The 12226-nt window shown below is 41.9% G+C and overlaps 1 protein-coding gene across 2 annotated transcripts; it reads left to right on the top strand.

The window, feature by feature from the left end:
• The first annotated feature begins 286 nt into the window (after nucleotides 1–286).
• Nucleotides 287–11803, top strand: gabrp (gamma-aminobutyric acid type A receptor subunit pi). 2 transcript variants are annotated; one of them, XM_072439806.1, is made up of 10 exons: nucleotides 287–601; nucleotides 3050–3112; nucleotides 3248–3360; nucleotides 3539–3606; nucleotides 3694–3911; nucleotides 7291–7373; nucleotides 7588–7725; nucleotides 8508–8660; nucleotides 10808–11001; nucleotides 11443–11803. In XM_072439806.1, exons 2-10 carry the CDS (start codon nucleotides 3060–3062, stop codon nucleotides 11776–11778), a joined length of 1356 nt encoding a protein of 451 aa, XP_072295907.1. In that variant the 5' UTR covers nucleotides 287–601; nucleotides 3050–3059; the 3' UTR covers nucleotides 11779–11803. The 2 variants fall into 2 exon arrangements, with proteins under 2 accessions (XP_072295907.1, XP_072295905.1); XM_072439804.1 differs by having other exon boundaries at nucleotides 3042–3112.
• Nucleotides 11804–12226: the final 423 nt, after the last annotated feature.

Genomic DNA, 12226 nt, shown 5'->3' with positions numbered 1-12226 from the left:
TGCAATCCAACTGAAGTTTGGGGGAGAGAGTTAGGACCGGGCAAACGGCGAGGAGAGCTTTAGGAGGTGTGATGTCATTGTAAATCCAAGCAAAGGGAGGTAGATAAAGATTAAGGGTGCCAGAAAAGAGAGCGTGGGAGGAGAGGAGGAGGGGAGGAGGGGGGGGGGAGAAGCGTTAAAGTGCCTCAATAGAGACAGGGATGGGGAGAAGAGGATGAGAATGCAGCATGGGCGAGAGACATAAACAAAAAGAGAGAGAGAGAGAGAGTGTGGAGGAGAGAAAGCGAGAGAGAGAGAGAGAACGAGAGAAAGGCATGGGGGGGCTGCACAACAAGCATCTGCCGTGGAGCGCAGTACAGCTGTGCGTGGAGAGAGCGAGACCGAGGCGCACTGGAACAATCAAACTTGCAGCAGCAGCAGCGGTGATTTAGCGCCACATGGACTGACAAAAAAACACCTGGAGTTTAACCTCAAACCAGGAGAAGAAGGTGGAAAAGTGGTGCAGGAGACTGGAAACGTGGGCAGCTGCCAACCTGGAAGCCACCAACAAAGGAAAAAGGAGTGACCAGTCCAGGCAGAGACAACCTGATCAGTGAAGCAGGTAAGACTTGGATACTGGTAGATGATGCGCAAGAGGCTTGTAATCTTGCATTTGTTGTTATCTCTGAATTGCAATTGTCGTGTTTTGTCGCTCGGACCACATAAAAGTAACATTTCAAAGCTGTAAAAAAACCAGCAACGAAAGTAGAAAATAGTTTAATTGCGCAGGAACCTCCGCAATCAAACCAAGGCATTGCTCCCAGTTCGCAACGTAAAAACCAGTGTCCAGACCTCGCCTCGGACTGTAGAACCTCTTAATTCCGGGGTAAATGCTCTTTCCATTCAACCACAAATCCTTTATAACTTAGGTTTAAGAATCTACAACATGATTTTGTTTGCATTTCGAAACAACATAATTTGGAACCAAAACAAGAGCAGTCAGACAGTAATTTCTCACTTGCAACATATGGTACTTAGTTGTGGTTATGTAAGGTTAAAATGTCGTGGGTAATTAGTGAAGGCATCAAAGAATGGCACAAACAAATTGAATGAAAGCCGCCTCGAGCAAGCGCTGCCTCATAAACACCGTACGAGACGTGAGATAAATACATGCATGAATAAATGATGCATGAGCGAGTATCAATCGGCTGATCATTTATTTTGTCCATTAGCGGGACAAGTATCGCTGACGCTCATATGTGTTGTTCTAATGTGCAATGACACGGCCTTTGAATAATACATCCAACTTCTAATTGAAAGGCTTTTGCTGTGGTTCTGGTTATTTGGAGGCGCACTAACCCAACACTAATGTGGTTTCCCGGGGTAAAAAGATTGCTTTAGGAAAATGTAACCGCTGATTTATGTGTCTTTGGAGGAAGGTGTGAGGTGGCAGTGATGATGGAGAGGGAATCATGTATGAGGTTATGAGCTCGACTGTTGGGAATGTTTGATGAGTTAAAGGACAGCTTAAGTTATTATCAGTGCGGCGATCGGGGGAGGGATGTGCGGTGAATACGTGATGAGGCTGCAGACACCCACAGGTACAGAGCTCCTGTGTGCTCGCGTTATTGGCACATTGAAATGGATTGACATAGATACGGATAAGCAGATGTTATTGCCGTGCTAATTGAACCCCTGCACAATAGATGGTTCCAGTTGGCAAAATATTCATTAGCAAACCGGATGACACAATTCATTTTCTACTGCAATTTTTGTTTTACGGAATGGGAAAAGGCATGCCTAAGGTGAGTGGGTGGCACATGTCTTTCCCCTGAGGCGTGAGGTTGGGGAGGTGCTGCCCCCATGTGATTGCACCAGGTCATAAAAGTCACTGTTGTCATGGCAGATTGATTTGAGCTGAGGTTTTGGACCCTGACTATAGACCTGCCACCAAGGGAAAACGCTGACTGCTGCAACACATGTTAAGATTGATATAAATTGTAATAATAGGTTCAATATTAGATTGTATTTATTTAATGTGGTGAACGCCATCTGAACACATACAGAATATGTCAGAAAAAGTGAATGGGATTGTTCAACGTATTTATCTATCCATCTATCCATCTATCCATCTATTTATTTATTTATTACGGATCTTGTGCAATTAATCACATTTTAATCAATATTGAGATCCTGTCAGTACTAATTATCACTGCAAGGCATCTTTTCTTTATTTGATCGATGTCACTGTGCCTGTACAAATAAAAATACCATATAATTGAAAGTTCTTTGTTTTTAATAAGGCAAAAAAAATCAATATGAGATAGCAGATAAATCATGATACATTATTTGGCTTACTGTTTACTGTTTACTGTTTACTGGTCATGCACAGACATTTTGTGGCCTGTTCTTGCCTCTGGACTATTCGACCTGCAGTTGACCCATATTGGGCAACAGGTCAGTGGCAGTTGAAGGCTCAGTAGACCTGTCTAAAGCTCTTGAGCCAGGGTCGTTAGGAGTAAATGCTTCAGGATTAGCCCTTTGAATATATGTTTTTGGTGAATGAGGTAAACCGCCTCTCAGACAAAGGGAGAAACAGCTCAAACTCATCTTAGAAATGTACATAAAACGTTAAGAAGAAGATTTATGTTCTCACAGAGCACATTTTGGTGCACATGTCACTTTACTTTTTTGTACCAATGATATTGTTTGCATGCATAATGTCAATTACACTGCTTTTACAATATATGCACTTATTTCCTTCTGTTTTGTATGAGATAATAACACTTGATGCGTGAAGTGCTAAACTAATACAATAATCCCATCTCATTCAGAACATGTTTGCAGAAATCTAAACTACAGGGTTTGCAAGTGTAGCCTGTGGGATTTTATATCTGCGACACTTCAAATTGCAATTGCTACTATATTTCACCAAAGAAGTCGTTTATTTTCCCATAAACCATTCATCCAAAGCGTGGATGAATGATAGACTATACACGAAATGACCTCGAACTTCTGCCAACATTTCCTCCAGCCTTAATCTCCTTTTATTCTTTTGGAAGGCACCCAGACTCATCACCATGTCCTTCCTCCTTCACATCCCGCTGATCCTGTACATGACCTGTGCGCAAGGGTGAGTAAAATACGGATTAGCTCTGTAATGGGCCTTTCCTGTCGGCGTTGGCACATTCCCGGGGTAAATCACATAGCTTCGCCGGCCCCTGTATCACCATTTTAATTGCCTTTTCTGCGTTTGTGTTTTTATCAGCGACTGCGCGTTTCCTTCTCACAACTGGGGCGAATGGAACGACTCCCAACTCCTGCCAACGATACAGAAGCTGATGAAAGGATACAACCGCTACCTCAGGCCCAATTTCAATGGTTGGGGCTCGCCTTCGTCCTTCTTACAGTAGCTATTGTATTATGCGTCTTAAGCTGTAGTCCTGCAACTCTCTTTAATCCAACAGAACCTGCCTGCGCCACGGAGCCGTAGTTCATTGTGGAAGCAATCGGCATGTCTTGTGTGTGTCATGAAAATGTATTTCTTTTTTTTCCCCAGCGGGGCCTGTGGAGATCGGAATGAGCTTGGATATCGCCAGTATCGATGCAATCTCCGAAATCAATATGGTACAAATCCCTCCTATATTTTTTGGGGCTGTGGTTTTGATAAATGTCAGTAAATAGGGTTATTTTTCTCCCTCCGTTTCTTCCCAGGACTACACAGCCACGATCTTTCTTCGTCAGCGGTGGCGCGATTCCCGATTGGTATTCCCGGGAAACGAGAGCGTGAGCGTGGACGGGCGGCTGGTATCGCTGCTGTGGATTCCCGATACGTTCATCCCAGATTCCAAGCGCTCCTTCCTGCACGACGTGACAGTGGAAAACCGACTCATACGCATCTTCAGCAATGGCACGGTTCTCTACGCATTACGGTAATTGGTTCGGAATGGAAGCGCTCACAAAGCAAAGAAAAGGCGTTTGACTTTTATGCAAATTTGGAGTCAGCCTTGACAGCGCTTCATACCTCAGTCATAATACACATATCAAGGACACACCGCACCAGTTTCTTGCATCAGCCACAGAAATGTCCTGACCTCAACAGGAGGCTCGGTAGGGAATTCAAATTAAATCAATTTGTCTAGCGTTTAGCAGTAGGACCACATGTCTTTTTGCACCTCATAAATCACTTCACACGTTGGTTCACCTCTTTGTGTTCAGCCGAATAATGCCCAAAGCAAGACTTTTGTACCGTTTTAGTTTCTGGGCACTGTAGTAAGGGCAAACAATGTACCGTATATGTTTGAATTTTGATGGATTGTTGACACAATTTTTATCATTAATTTAAGCTTCCTTTATATGCAACATTTTGCATGAGAATCTAGCTGCAGCTGCTGTGTGTTTGTGGAGGTTTGGTGCCTATTTCTGTGAAGAGTTCTCCGTCACATCTGGTGCCAAATTAATCATTTTTAGAAAGCTGGGTACTATTTATTAACCTCATGCTTAAGGCATCCCTCGCATGGGACGTTGGACTTTTTCTTTATTTATTCCATTTGTCCACCATCTTATAAAAGGGAACTCTCAAGCTGCTTGATATGTTGTACATAAAGATGAAGCTGTAACCCACTTATTTCCAGTCAAAGCGATCATTCTAGGAAGCATCAGGGTCAGTTTGTTTTCCAAAGCCACAAGTGAAAAATGACCCTAAAATAAAATGAAAAATTAATAGGACTTTATATGGAATTCCGCCTGGATATTTTTTGCTTTATTACAAGACCCTAAAAGAGTTGTAATAGTCAAAACCCAACAGATGCTCATTATAGTGTCAATCAGCCGATCCCTTCAGAAACCAGCTTTACTCATTTATATATTTAACAAAGACAAACCAGGCAGGATTTAAAATGTTTCTACTTGTGATTAGAGTAAAACAGACATCAGAGTCCAAAACTACAGAGTCACAGCTTGACAAAGGCTCCAGACAATGGTTTGTACTCTTGTTCAGCAACAGCTTCAGTTGTAGAAAAGCTTCAGTTGTAGTCATCTGGACTCAGTTTGAAAAAATAGACGTTTCGACTCTCATCCAAGAGTCATTGTCAATAAAAGAATTTAGATCGAGAACTCCGATATTAATACTGTTCAGTGGTAAGACCCGCCCATTGGGTGGAGCCTTCCTGAAGTAGAAAGAGTTGTTTGTTTCAACAGAAACTCCCCCCTTGTATCTACCGAGCCTATTCAGAATTTTAATGGGCTATTAGAATCCTCTTTGTCTTTGTGAGACCCTGGCTCAACCACCCTGAGTACCTGATTAGCATCTAAATGTCCTTGTCCTGGTCCTCTACCTTTCCAGGGGTTCAGTAACCCATTATAAATAACAGGAAGATTAAACCTTAGCCCTCCATTTCTGTTTAAAGAAGGTCTTTCTTTTTTAACAAAAATAGCTTCCTTGACTCCTCTTTCAAACCATCTTTTCTCCCTGCTTAAAACCTTCACCTCACCGTCTTCAAACGAGTGATTAGAGGCTTCAAGATGGAGATGCACGGCACTCTGAGGTCCTGAACTTGTATTTCTTCTGTGCTGAAAAAGCCTCTTGTGTAGAGGCTGTTTAGTCTCACCTATGTACCGTTCTTTACAGCTTTCTTCACTGCATTGGATCGAATAAACTACATTGCTCTGTTTTTGAGTCGGCAACTTGTCCTTAGGGTGAACCAGTTTTTGTCTTAAAGTGTTTCCTGGTTTAAAATAAACAGGGACCAGGTAACCACAGGCTCTCTCAGCCTGTGGTTACCCCGCTTGGGCCCTCAACAGAGTGAAGAGAACCAAGAAGCAGGACAAAAGGGAAACTGAACAGAGAAGGAAGGGTGTTTCTATCCCTTATGTGTCTGGCCTGTCGGAAAAACTGCAGAGAATTTTTAGACAACACGAAGTCCCTGTTTATTTTAAACCAGGAAACAGTTTTTCAAACTGAGTCCAGATGACTACAACTGAAGCTTTTTCTACTATGGAACACGTCTGGACGAATGAGGGATTACACCGACAAACAGCTTCAGTTGTTTAGGAAAAAAATGTATGATAGCTACATTTTAATTTGAGTAAAGTGAGTTTAGGTTTGATTGTGCTTCATGGTGCTTCCCATCAACTGCTGCTTGACCCTTTTCCCACTGAAAATATATAATAATAATAACAATATATAGCTATTGTTAATCACTTAGACAACAGTCCTGATTTCTCATCATTCTGAAGCCCGTGGATTATTATTATTATTATTTCATGATGAACTAAGCAAGGTTTCTGGAGGAGGATGTGCCATCTGCTTGTCTCCATGGAGATGCCATGTGGGACAATAAAGGAATATCTTATCTTATCTTATGTTATTGTGTTTTTAATGTCAGACAGTATGGCATTGAACTTATCTATCTGCATGGAGACCGGAAGGTTACAGGTCAGATTTGTGGAGTAGTGATCCGCTCACTGTAAGAAAACATGTTTTATGAGGCCATTCTGGAAAAAACAAAAAAACAAAACACTTAAAATGAAATTAATGCTACAAATGATATGTTTAATGCCCTACTATGGAATATTTCAGACAAGCAATGACATCTCCTTGGAGACAAACATGCGGTGGCCCCCAAATCAGAAACTGTTTTTTGACCGGCATAAGAATTACATGAGATCCAAATGCTGCGCTATATGTATGCTATTATATGTATTATTGTCACACTTTTGTACTAGTTTATGTTCATTTTAAACACAGATTAGCATACAAATATCTTCCTTATAGCATCCTTATAGAAATCCTTATAGAAATGCTCTACAGTTCGGAGATACCTGAATGATTAAAACTCGACAATTCTAATAAGACGAATCTTAAAAGAATCCTGGAAACATCTTTAGGGATCAGTGGTTTGATGGGACAGAAATGAAGCCGGACAGGGACTCGGGAAGACTCCGAGGCTCTTGTCAAAGGCACTCAGCATCAAACACCTTATTCCCACTGTCCCCATGAGGAAAATAAATGCATAGTGTGTAGTATTGAGGCTGTACACAATCCCATCTGCATAGTGTCAGGTGTGCTCATAAAAGGGAAGTGACATAAAACAGTTTTTGCCGCAAAGAAATCCTGCACCGCACCGAGGTCTCTACGGATTCCAACACGCTTCATCTGACCAACACCTAATTCAAACGTCCCGCACGGAAACGTATCGACACAAACCTATGGGACTTGAACGAACGCTCTCTTGCTTTCAAATGTTTTTTTTCTTATCATCATCGTGCAGTATCAAAGTCCTTATCAGTATTTATGTATGTGCACAACAGGATCACAGCAACCATAGCCTGCAACATGGATCTCACCAAGTACCCCATGGACCGCCAGGAGTGCACCCTGCAACTGGAGAGCTGTGAGTAGCACCCACGAAGCCCACATCTATCTATTATTAACCCACCATCGGAGGTCACGTGGTCTCAAATCAGCGTCATTTCATTTCCCCTCACCATGTCCACATCTTCATCCGCATACACCCGCATACTGTGAGTACTGTGAACGTATATTGCGTATATTGCGAGCGTGTGAAAAGCGCTGCACGCAAAGGTTGACGTTGTTTCCGCGGACAGGGGGCTACAACCTGCAGGACGTGGTGTTCTACTGGACTCGAGGGAACGATTCCGTGCGAGGCTTGGACACACTGCGGCTGGCTCAGTACAGCGTGGAGAGCTATCACACCACGGTGGCGGAGGCTGTGTATGAGACAGGTAGTGTGTACCCACAATGCACCAGAGCACGGCCCATAGGGGCTGACGCTGCGGGGATGGCTCTCCAGATGTTGTTGCAGCGGCGGCTGTCGTAAAGAAACACACATGAAGGGAATTAGATAGAGTCTGACGGTTGTAAGAGTTAAAGGTGCACTGTGTCACTTTTCTGGTGTAAGGTCCAAGCCAGGTTGAAGGTCAGATCTGTGGAGAGGCGACTCGCTCACAATCAGAATGCATGTTTTATAAGGGATTGTTGGAAATAAAAACATCCGCAATTGAATAAACGTAAGACAAATAGCTGATGCCGTAACATTCCAGCAAAAGCAATAATATCTCCATGGAGACAGGCAGGTGGCAGAAAAGTTACATAATATTGACCTGAAACCAGTACCAGACTCATAGTGACTAAAATACAAAAAATTCAATGTGGAACTTTTTAGAACTTCATTATCTAATTCTTTTCACAATATTCACAAGTTTCAGGCAAACGATTCCTTCTTTATTTGAATGATTTTGTGAAAACGTTCCCCGTTCGAAATGTATATTGTTTTGTTTTGAGTCGCTTAATTGCGCCATAGCTTGAAACCCACGAATTCCTCTACTGGCGCTTAAAGCTCTTTTGCATCCGCTTTAGTAAAAGAAAGATAAATGTGCCCATTTGCAAACTCACGCTGTCTTTCCCCTAATTTAAATACAAACGATCACGCCTGCACCACTTTCGCAGCAGTAAAGCAAACCATATATAAAATAGAGCTGTTATTTTCTGTTTCTGTGTTTTGCAGGGCACTACCCAAAGCTAGTGCTACATTTTGCCCTGCGCAGAAACGTGTTGTTCTTCATCCTGGAGACTTACGTTCCCTCCATCCTCCTGGTGGTGCTGTCCTGGGTCTCCTTCTGGATCAGTCAGTCCTCTGTCCCCGCTCGGACCTGCATCGGTCTGTACTGCCTCTTTAATACTTGTACTACAGCGTGATATTTGCCCCGTTTACATATTCACTCCCGCACAAGATTTATTGCGATGGTCTTTTCACTGGAATTGGAAAGAGCAACTTTAACAGGCTGTTTTAAAGTTGCTTGGGTAATTGTAATGCTGAACTTCCTGCTCTCTGCTTATAATTGAAGCATTGAATTTATACTGGCTGCACACTAAACTCTCCAGTGTGTAGTTGTGTTGTGTTCTTTGTTACTTTGGTGTCAAAGTATAAAGAACACAACTCCGAAAACTGTTCTCTCGACAGTCTTTGGTTTGACACTAAATCTATAATTTAATCAAGACTGTTCGAGTTAAAGCTGCCGACACTCGATTTGAACGTAGTTTATTTTGATTATGATGATTATGATTATTATGATTAATATTAAGATGATGATGATGATGATGATGATGATGGTTATTATTAGTAGTATTGGTGTTGTTTTTCTTCTTATTTTTGATTGATTTTTCATTTTCTTGATTTATTTGATTGATTTTTCCCCTTTTTTTCATTGTCATACAACAAACAAAAGCACAAACAAGAACGTGACACAGAGAGATACATAAACAAGAATTTGAATGTAATTTCCATTGGGGTTTACCATATAGTCTTGTACAATAATGTATAGGAACATTGGTGTGACCCCTCAGTTAACCTCTCACCCGAGCGGCTTCTCCAGTTCCAGTGACAGTGTTCTGCTGCGTCTCTGTGCTAAATATCTGTCTGAACGGAGGAACTACCTACACTGGAACTGACTCACCCTTTAGTTGTTTAGTGTAAAGTGTGAACTGTCACCTGAGTCATATCTTGCATAATCGTTCATGCCCCGAATGTGTCATCGAGCTCTACTCTGATTTGCCCTTCTGTTTACTCAGAATCAGAACAGGTTTATTTCCAGTGTCAATGAACAACATTCACAAACATAGGAACTTGTCTTGGTGATCGATGCAACACAAAACAATGAACAATGAATAAGTCATAACAATAAGCTATCAGATAAAAAAAAAATAAGAATACAAATAAAAAATAGGCTTAATATGTACACAAATTTAAGATAAGATAAGATCATCCTTTATTGTCCACACATGGGGAAATTTCATTGTTGCAATGCAGGTAGATACAGAGGTAGATACAGAAGAAAAGAACAGATCACTTATAGGAAGTTTGAAAAACACTCTCAGAAGAAGATCTCCTATAAACAAAAACTCCCATAGACAAAACCTGCCATTTCCCAACAAGGGATGGAGGGGAAAAATAAATAAATAAATACCATTGCATTTGATCATGGCAGTAATTGCACATGAATTGCACATTAATTGCACATGAATCACGACAGTAATTGCACATATGACGGAATTGCACATGGTTAAGTCAGTATTGCGAGTGTTCAGGACTGACAGTGTTTGTTATAAAGTCTGACAGCAGCAGGAAGGAAAGAAATACATTCAGATATACATAGGTACTAGTGCAGAAAGTGACCAGTGCAGTGAGTGATTCAATTATGGTTAAAGTGACAGTGTTTGAGAAGTGTTCATGAGTCCAACAGCAGAGGGAAAGAAACTGTCCGGATGGACCGTAGCCTCCTGCCTGAGGGGAGTGGCTCAAATAGTCCACGTCCAGGGTGAGAAGGGTCTGTGATCTGACCTGCTCCTCCCAGAGCCCTGGAGACGTACAGGTCCTGCAGAGATGGAAGTCCACAGCTGATCACCTTCTCAGCAGAGGCACAATGCTCTGTAGTCTCTGTTTGTCCCTGGCTACTCTGCTTTGGTTTAGGCCTGAGGATGGCGTTGTAAATGGGTGACAGGTTGTGCCTTTGACCACCATTTAGGATGGTCTTTCCCAACTAATACAGCCTATAACAGCGTTGGTACCTTCAGACAGATATTTAGGACAGTGACTTACCCATAATCCTGTCCACTTGGATTTTGCTACAGAGAAATTGTTTCAAAAAGCCTCAAGTTGTTTCTACTTCGTTATCTATTATTATATCATTTCTACAGAAATGACCACAAGCTACGACTTTATATGCTCCACAGTATAAACCATTAGAATGCTATTCCTCTCTAATGTTTCCCTTAATGTTGCTGATATCCTTTTTGCCTGTGCTCCAGGAGTGACCACAGTGTTGACCATGACCACTCTGATGATGGGCGCGCGCACCTCTTTGCCCAACGCCAACTGTTTCATTAAAGCCATCGACGTTTACCTGGGCATCTGCTTCACCTTCATCTTTGGAGCTCTGCTGGAGTACGCCTACGCACACTTCTACACCATGCAGCACCAGACGATAGAGGAAATACACAGGGTGAGCAGAGCACCAAATCAAAAAGAAAGGAAATATTATGTTGGCTTAAACCTTCCTTCCTAATATTTGCATCTATTAAAAAAATATGTCAATCCAACTATTAGTTCTTGGAGACTTTTTCCTGTGCAGTAGGAGCCTATATTGACATTTTAGTCAACATCGTCCAAAAAGAGTAGACTATGTCATGTTGCTGCTGGAGGGTATATCTCCTCCTTGTCTCTATGGAGGTATAACTTTAACTGTAACTTTTCCACAGTATGGCATATAAATTATTGAGTAGATTATTTTTTTCTATTTCAATGGAATTGTGCAGGTGCTGTGCCACCTACAGAAAGTTACATAGTGTTGCTTTAAAAGTTTCAAGAAGAAAGTGTGTGATCAGAGTAAAATGTGCTTGTTTGTTCTAGATAATTACTGGCTATTCTTGTATTTTTCCCCCAGGAGCTTCTGCGGGAATTACATGAATCCAAAGGAATCGGATCGTTCCAAATAGTCAGCTCCTCTAAGCCGAAGCAGCAGCCTAAGGTCGAGTCCACCGTGCCGGACGAGCCCACGGAGCAATCGCCCAGCCAGGAAGTGGTCATGAACGGTGAGGCCAAGGAGACGTCAAAGGGTCAGGGCTGCGGACTGTCCACCGTGAAGGACACCTATCGACGGGTCGCTGACGTTTTTGTAGTGGAAAATCCGCACAATATTGACCGCCGCGCACGCACTGTTTTCCCCACCGCCTTCTTCTTTGTGAACATCCTCTACTGGCTCTACTATCTTTGCCTCTAAGTGCTCATCAATGAAAAAAAGAAAGTTGCTGCTTCTGTTCTTTTACCACCTGCAAGCTGCTCTACCTCCGCATAAAGGATATGCATCGGGAGACTGTACAAATATTTATGGTTTAGCGCTTTTTTGTACCATTAAAAACTGCCTTGCATTTGGCTAAAGCTATAATTATGTTTGGATGGGTTAATACAAACATATCAGCATGCAAATATCTATTCAGATCAATAACCTCAGCCACAGTATTACAATAGTCTACTCTGCTGCAAATATTGCCTTCATAACAAAGTGGCTTTCTCTAGTTCCATTTCATACTGTAAAGTTTATCAAAAATCATATTAAAGGTTTGTCTAGCAAAACATGAAGGCATTGCGTATCTGTGTTGCATTCAGGGAACAAACATTTCTACTTTTAATGGCTGCAAAGTGCTAAAGGTGATGCTATAAACTTAAAT

The sequence above is a fragment of the Eucyclogobius newberryi genome, unplaced genomic scaffold, assembly GCF_026437365.1.
Source record: "Eucyclogobius newberryi isolate DKJ021-1_F unplaced genomic scaffold, fEucNew1.0.hap1 SCAF_11, whole genome shotgun sequence".
NCBI classification, from domain to species: Eukaryota; Metazoa; Chordata; class Actinopteri; order Gobiiformes; family Gobiidae; genus Eucyclogobius; species Eucyclogobius newberryi.
This window is presented reverse-complemented; position numbering and strand designations above follow the sequence as displayed.

Coding starts and splice junctions, on each gene's coding strand:
- gabrp (XM_072439806.1), top strand. CDS start 3,060: ATGTCCTTCCTCCTTCACATCCCGCTGATCCTGTACATGACCTGTGCG. Junction 3,113..3,247: donor TACATGACCTGTGCGCAAGG/GTGAGTAAAATA, acceptor TGTTTTTATCAG/CGACTGCGCGTTTCCTTCTC. Junction 3,361..3,538: donor CCTCAGGCCCAATTTCAATG/GTTGGGGCTCGC, acceptor TTTTTTCCCCAG/CGGGGCCTGTGGAGATCGGA.